Genomic DNA, 8531 nt, shown 5'->3' with positions numbered 1-8531 from the left:
GGCTGACTCTTAACTTTTATAAAGAATATCTCTTTGGATTTGAGACTTTAGTCTTTGCAACTTTACAGATCTTCTTTATGCACCAAGAGCTTGTAACACTCCAAAGAGAAAGGAAAAATTGAAATCATATCATATGACCCCTTTAAAATGAGTTTCATTCATGGACTCTTGTTTTATGTAACTGCCAATAAAATGTAAATGCCAAAAAATAGGAAATGTCACATTCAATAGATATGCTAGTGGACTTTCATCTAATCGTCCAACAGCTGACTACAGTGTCTTCCATATTATTATGCAAGTGACATATAAGTAGAATTTCAGTAAAATAAACATTCAGATTTTTTGTTTCAATAGAAAGTGTTTGTTTTATTTCTCATATTCTTTTAAATAACTGGTATCAGTCTCATGCAGGTTTGGTAAATAAAATAGTTTGCCTGGTCTTAGGTAAATGGTGAACCTACTTAAAGAGGTTGTTCCAAATTATTAAGCATGTCACGTTTCTCATGCAATCTGGTGAGGAAGAAAGATCTTTCTGAAGATGGAAATCTTGAAACAACTAATATTTTGTGAAAACTGAATAGAGATTATCGAACTGTTAAAATATTTCTGAGTGAATCAGAACAGAATAACTCGATCAGATAAAGGCTTTTAGGGAAGGTTTCTGTCAAACTAATTAATTGTATTAAAAGGGCAGCTGTAAAAAGATTCTTGAGCAGCAAGCAGGTATTTGAAGCTTCTGGTGTCTCTGGAGTCTCAAGAACCTCTGCATGCAGGCTGGCAGTTGTGCATAAAGCTGCATTTCAGTATTCCCCTAACAAAAGCAAACAAAGCTCATGCTTTTGCATGAGAACTGTGACTTGCTTAATAATGCAGAACATCCTCTTTAAGGAGGTTCTCCATTTACCTAAGAAGACCTGGCAAACTCTTTACCAAATCTGTCTGAGATTGATACCAGCTATCTATAAAAAAAAAGACACTTTCTATGATAAAATAAAATCTAAATGTTTATTATACTGAAATCCCACTGATATGTCAATTGCATAATTTTGCACAGTGTTGTTTATATAATTAGTTTTTCTTTTTTGAGGTTTGGGGTCTGAAAGATTTTTTATTATGTTTTTGAAAGAAGTCTCTTATGCTGACCATTTATTTGATTTAAGAATACAGTAAAACCTGAATTTTTAAAAAAATATATTATTACAATGGAAATATACAATTTTAATATATTTAAAAATGTTATTAATTCCTGTGATGGCAAAGCTGAATTTTCAGTAGCAGAATTTACTCCAGTGTCACATGATCCTTCAGAAATCATTCCAATATGTTGATTTGATGCACAAGAAATATTATTATTTTCAGTTTTGAAAACTGCTGTGCTGTTTTTTGTGGAAACTGATGTCTATTTCAAAAGTCTTTAATGAATAGAAAGTTCAAAACAAATTTTATTTATCCTTGTTGAATAAAAGTATTACTTCTAGCTGACCCCAAACTTTGGAACAGTAGTGCATATATGAACAAGAACATTTTGGCATCTCACTTAATATGTTTTGAGCTTCCCAACACAAGTCTTGCAGTCTTAAGATAGTATGTGAATTTAAAGATAGCAAAAATGGTATCTTGAGATGGCTATATTTTGTTCCATTCCATTGTTTTCATCTTGCTGAACATAATGCATTTTATGTAAATGCCCCAGAAGAAACTCATCCAATCGGGGTCACGTCAACCAAAAACCCGGTAGATTATATAGGTGTATTCCTTAAGGCCGAATAGTTGACTAGGCATTCAGGCAACCCACTGAAAACCAAAAATATGAAATATGAAACGCATTTCTTTCACATCTCCTGTACTCACTCACGGTTCTGCTGTTTTTCGTCCTCTCTCAGACGACTCTAATCCCAGCCTCTCTAAGGACATCAGCAGTGTGTTGTCTGCAGTGCCAGAGTGTTTTGACTCAGAGGGAATTTTTCCACTGGAGGATGAACTACGTATTGAGCCGCTCAGTTTGGATGGACTGAGCATGCTCAGTGACCCCGATATGGTCCTCCCTGACCCCTCAGTAGAGGACAGCTTTCGCAGCGACAGACTTTGAAGAGCCACATCATGCATGTATACATTCATACAAACAAGTCCACGAACGTGACGACTAAAGCACAGAACCTATAGCACTCAGATTTCTATAAACATAAAAAGATCTTTACATTTTCTTAAACACAAAGCGCATGCATAAACACTACATGTTGATATAAAGTGAATCATCATGCTCGCATGAGTCACCCAGACGCCGTCTCTCAGTGGCCGCCATTGCTCAGCATGCTCCATCTGCCTCCCAAGACACCAATCATCACTCAACAGATGTGTGAAACCTATCTGGATGCTTCGCACGTGCTTTGACCTGTAAAGACAATGAAACAAACAAATATGCATGAACACATGAACCTGCCGTGTATCTACTCCTTGTGCCGAGTGACAATCACGACACCGAAGCCATAGCAATGCCAATCCGATGGCTGAATCGTGCTATTGTATTGCTGGTCTAATTCAAAGCCATGCAACCAAAACAAAATGAATGTGCTTGTTTTACACATTGCTTTTGGATGTTATCAGTAGGTCACACCAGCTTTCAATAACATTTCGGTAGCAGCAAAAGGATGGGACCATCCTGAATGTGGAGACGGTGTGAAGATGACAATATGACGTGTTATGGAACAGAAGTAGTCCACAGCCGGCCTAATACCAGCCCATATTGATGCACCAAATGCTGTGATATGAGACACCAGCAGGATGGGTAGAGCCTTCCCACCTCGCCACACCACCCGAACTCTGTTTCAGTACCAAGACCAGAACATGTTCGGTGTAATGAACCGTCTGGCTCGGGCTACTGAGTAGCAGACACATTTAAACTAACCAACAGTCTCTGGTGTCACTGCCTGAAGTTTAGAACTAAGCTAACCGCATGATAATGCTGTGCGACAGGTTTTTTCAATCAGCGAATCAGCAATCACTTTGCTGGCCCGTAGATGAGCCAAAGCCACTCATACACGCTCCAGGCTGTGAAAACTCAGTCCGTCCTTCAGAATGTGGCCAGTGCCCCTTATTCAAATGACAGGAGATGAGAATTCAATGAATTATACCTCTCTTCCTGCACAGTGACGTACTATAAAGAGAGGGGGAGTGTAGATGATGTGTATAGAGCATTATTTTGCATATTTTTTGTATAAAAAGAAAAAAACGATAAAAGAGAGCTTTGCCACATATATATATATGCCTCACAATTTTCTGACTAGAATGTATTTTTGAAACAGAAAAAGGGCAAACTGTTTACAAAGATACTACGAATTGTGAGTAGGCGCTGAAATTTTTATGATTTTGGTATAAATCTAAAAGAAAAAAAAACATTTGTATTTCGCTGATATTGATCCAGTCCATAGTTAGCGAATAGAAGCTTTGGCTATGCAGAACTTTAGCACAGGACTGTCTCAGACGGCAGGAACAATCTAGACCATAAAAAGGAACTGTTTTACTTGTATATTTACTATATCTTTGTGCTTATTTCAGATTTTATACAGACTTGTAATGCGGCTTCTAATATGTCAGTTGTATTTGTACTTGTTAATCTGTTCATGTTCTATCCATTTGAACTTTTGTTGTGGACGTCTTCTTTCGTGAACGTTTGTTGTGAAGGTATTTCTCACTGTTGTTCAGCATGGGCCCTCTCTCTGCAGCTCTGATCCTTGTGAGGGGTTTTTACGAGAAAAAAAAATAACACTTTGGGATTTTTAAATGTTTTTAAAAGGTGTGATTTGTGGACTTGGGACATATGTATCATTGTTATTGCTCATGTTGAAGTTTGCACTGATCTGAACAAAATTGATCTTTTGATTTTAAGCAGTAGTTTTTATTTTGGCGAAAATGTTATTTGCGATGACGCAAAGACGTCTGCTTTTTTGAGGGCTCTTGCCTGCTCGGCATGTTATGCATGTGAAGACTTTGAAATGAATGCAGTATATTTTGTGAATGATTAGATTCAAATGACCAAATATTCTGAGATGAAGAAAGATGTCTAAATATAGTTCAGGAATGTAATTTTTTTTCACCATATCGTGAGTCATTTTATGCCCATCTCTTGCCTCTTGACTGCCAGATCTGGGCAAAATGTTCCCAGAGAAACGGTTATAACCAAAATCCAGAAATCCAAAACACACATTTCTATCTGTGTTGTCATCTGTGTAGCTTTCTATTCCACTTCCACAGGTTGGTAATAGAAAGCAAAAACAACATTATCTGTGTGCCATGTCCACAATTTTTTTGTTTTTGCTATGTATTTTTGCATTCATCCAGGTCATTACAGAGTTTTGAGTTCAAAACCATCTTGTTGGTCAAATTAATCAAGACGCTTTTACTAAAATTTTTCCTCTTTTTGTTGTGCATTGTTCATTGTGGTCCAAGTAGGCGAGAAGAGAGAATGATTGACACAAGCAGAGACTTAAGGTGTGGTGACATTAGCGACATTTCGTGGGTAAAAAAGGTTCATTGTCTATTGTAAATGGTGGAGCGAAGCACAGAAGTCACTTTCAAACCAGTTTTCTGTTGGTCAGTGTGGCGAATCTGTATGACTTAACTTGAACCTACTGCGAAATCAATATTTGAAAACTTTTGCTGGAAATTCCCAATTGCATAGATTTCTGTTGAAATGACTGGATTTAGCCCACGAAAATTAGCCGAACAACATTAATGTGAACCACACTATAAACCCCTGGATCTAATCTTTGATAAATCTGGTCCCTCATGTACAAAAAGCAGAACCAGATTTGACTTTCACCCCCTGCAGCTGCAGTTTTTTTTTTTTGTAACATTGTTCTTTAGGTGTGTTAGGACCTATTTTAAGAGAACATAATGTTTAAGAGGGTTGCAGACAGAAGCACTGGGCTGTTGAGCATGTTTTGCTGCATCCTGTTTCTGCAAAAAAAGTCTCTCTCTTTATATAAATAACGTCTTTTTTTCGTCTCATTGTGTCGTCATCTCAGTTAACTTTTGAAATGTTTCATGAATATTAACAGTGGCATCATATTTTATAGTCTTCGGTGGTTTCATTGGGTCTGATGGTTTGTTTCTGCCTCGGATGACGTGAGAGTCTGTTCCCATCATTCATTCTCTCTCTCTGGAAGGAGTTTTTATCTTCTCCTGCCTTATTCTTGCTCTTGACCACTTGCTGTCCCTTTGAGTGTACAGTGATACTCTCTTTAATTTCCTCCCCCTGTATTTCCAGGCCCTGTGCTCTAATGGCAAAACAGGTGTTTATTGGCTTTTTTAAATGTAGTCTTCATAACAAGATATTAGTTGTGTTTCTTCTGTTTATAGAAGGAATTCTTTTTTTCTTTGTTTTTGTTGTTGTTTTTTTGTCACCTTTAAAAAAAAATGTACAGTTATATTATTTAAAAAATATTGTCATGTCCACTAGTGTTACTTCCTTTTTTTTTTTTTTGTAATATGCCATATTCAAATATTTCTTTTTGTAATATTACAGATGTACTAAACCAGTGGTTTTCAATCCCAAGCCTAGGGACCCACAGCACTGCAAATTTTATATGTCTTCCTTATTTAACACACGTGATTGAGATCATCAGCAGAGATCCATGAGAGATGTACAAAATACACAGTGCTGCGAGTCCCCAGAACACCAGACTGAAAACCTCTGTATTACACCACAAGGTGTTTGGTTTGTGAAGTATATTATAGTGCTTTCCTTTGATTTAATATAAACAAATAAAACTCTTTACTGGCTCAGACAACTGCTGTGGACTTTCATTCCTGTGACATCAACTTTTTGCTGTCAGCCATTTTCTCTCCACTTGATGTCTTTTTTATGCTAAACCACTAGATGGAGGCAGTAAGACACTTGTGCCATTTGTAGATAAAGTACTACAGGCAATGGATGCAGAAAAATGACTTGAAAGATGGTTCATTTTGCACAAAATGATCGGATAAAATAAATAAATAACAATAAATAAACGCTATGCTAATGTAAGTAGTAAGAACCCCTGAGCCTTAACAATTAAAAATGATAGTTCACCCAGAAATTGAAATTGTGTCATTATTTACTCGCCCGCATGCCTTTCCAAACCTGTATGTATTGTACTCAAAAGAAGATATTTTGAAAAGTATTAGTACAGAAGAAAGAGTCATTCAGGTTTGGAAGGACATGCGGAGAAATAAATGAAGACCGATTTTATGGTACAGTATATGCAGCACTCTTTTGTTAACTGCATTGTTAGTATGTTGTGAAAAATGTAAGAAACGCACAATGAAGGTTTGAATTCCTGTGCATCCAGATGAAATCTTATCTGCTTTGACGTCGTTGATCATCTAGCCCAAGGGTGCCCGAACTCGGTCCTGGAGGGCCGGTGTCCTGAAGAGTTTAGCTCCAACCCCAATTAAACACACCTGAACCAGCTAATCAAGCTCTTACTAGGCATACTAGAAACTTGAAGGCAGGTGTGTTGAGGCAAGTTGGAGCTAAACTCTGCAGGACACCGGCCCTCCAGGACCGAGTTTGGGCACCCCTGATCTAGCCTCTGGTATCTGGTAATACATAGCATGACACCATTAGATATTATACAGTGCTGGTACAAACCAAAGTGGGCTGTTGCTGTATAGATGTTTTTATAACGTGTGAACAGTCTTGTCTGGTTCTAATGCGGCAAAGCGTGAAACATGTCTCAAATATGTGGAGATGCCCTGGCAAGCCTTTCATTACTGTGATCCCTTACTCACGATAATGGATTTTAAAATGCAGGTAGCCTAGTAATAACATGTTGGACAGCAGTGAGAGGAAGAACATGATAAGAGCATGCTAATCTCTTTCACCGCTGGAATTCACATAAGCTATCGCTCCCTCCACCCCTGTTTACTGAAGCCAAGCTGAATTTTCTTTAATTTTTTTGTGTCTTAATTAAAAGGAACAAACTGAGTCAGGATACTGTGGTCAGAGCAGTGATAACCCATGGCCTTTTAATATGACTGTTTGCTGTGTGCTAGATATTATATATATATATAGAGATTTTTTTTTTTAGTCAGTATGTTTTTTTTTCATCGAGCCTGTTCGTTCAGATTGGGTGCTAACTAGGTTTTTGGTAGCAATTATATTATATACCAAACGGGGCCAGCTGCAAACTTCCAGGGTGGCAATAAGTCTTAAAACGTAAATAAATTAGTTATATTAAAAATCTTAATTAAAATGTAAAAAAAAACAACAAAAAAACACTACAAATAAAGATGTACAACATTAAACTGATTATATTTATTTGATGATTATATTTTTGAGTTTGTTTTATTTCATCAGAACTACCAGAGATACTAGATTATATAGGAGGGCTTTGAATATTGTTTTGGAATCACTGATATATAATGTGTCAATAATCAGAGAGAGTGAGATTTAATTGACAAATTTCAGGTGCTGAACTACACTTTCCTCTTTTGATTCCCACCCAGCAGGCCACGTTTTTATTTGTTTGAACACAGGATTTGACGTCCGATGACCAATATTCAGTGTCAGGACAATGTCTGTTGCTAACATTAATTTGACATAGAATACTGACAGAAGCTGATGTTGATATTTGGCTGGTTTTACACATTTTTACATATGTCCAACATTGGAGTCCAACGTCTTTCTTACCTTATTATGACATCCAGTGTTTGTTGGGCTCTTTCCATACATTTTTGCTTTTGACTGTATAAGGAATCTCCAGAGATGTTTTATACAGCTCACTCCTTTAAGTTCTTTCTGTTATCTACATCCAGGGTGCTTTTAATCATGTTTACATTCTAGAGCTTAATTCTCTTCATTCCAGCTAGATAAAATACCATTCTAATCTCAAGCAGGGAGTGAGAGAATTAAAATATTGAGAAAATTTTTATTTTCATTGCTAAGTGATGTGATTAATCTACAGTCAATCTAAAGGCTCCGTTTTAAATGTTTCAGTTTTGTTGTTGTTGTTGTTTTTTCATTTTTTCCAGAATGGTGGATACCATCCCCTTGCATGTCCCTTCTTAGTTTAATGAATGGTTCAATTAAGTTATTTTGTTATTATTTAGGGAGGATGTCAGCAACTCCTTGTCCTGGAGAGGAGACTTGTGACCTCTGACTGCAGCTGAATGTGATGATGACCACAAACACATCAGTTCAGTGTGTTCTGATTGATGAAATCTAAACAGCTTAAAATCACACATTCAAAGTATCCAGACCATTTTCTTTCTTACTAATTCTTATATTTTGTTTTTGTAGATAACCGCTCACACCTCAACCCTCACTGGGCTTGTTAAATCCGTTCAAACCCTTGGGATGTGTGCTGTAGGGACTTAGCCGAGTTCTTTTGGCAGCTTTTCTTACTTTATACTCACTATTGCTTTGCCTCATTTTGCCCTTAGCTTTCAGCTCTCTGCTGATTTGTTTAAATTCTCACTGCATTTCAGACTTTAAGGTTGACTGTGTTCTCCACTTAAGTACTAGCTTTTTTCTTCAGATAGCTTCTCCA

General features: G+C 37.0%; 1 protein-coding gene across 1 annotated transcript in view; it reads left to right on the top strand.

Moving 5' to 3' along the window:
- Positions 1–5415, top strand: part of LOC107600472 (CREB-regulated transcription coactivator 3-like) — a 60840-nt gene extending 55425 nt beyond the window's left edge. The window contains exon 14 of the mRNA XM_016292379.1: positions 1884–5415. Coding sequence (XP_016147865.1) covers positions 1884–2089 — 206 coding nt within the window. The 3' untranslated portion in view covers positions 2090–5415. The remainder of the gene's footprint in view (positions 1–1883) is intronic.
- Positions 5416–8531: the final 3116 nt, after the last annotated feature.

This window comes from Sinocyclocheilus grahami, unplaced genomic scaffold, assembly GCF_001515645.1.
Source record: "Sinocyclocheilus grahami isolate Dianchi unplaced genomic scaffold, SAMN03320097.WGS_v1.1 scaffold284.1, whole genome shotgun sequence".
NCBI lineage: Eukaryota > Metazoa > Chordata > Actinopteri > Cypriniformes > Cyprinidae > Sinocyclocheilus > Sinocyclocheilus grahami.
Note: the sequence above shows the minus strand (reverse complement) of the source record. Positions and strands in the feature narration are given on the sequence as shown.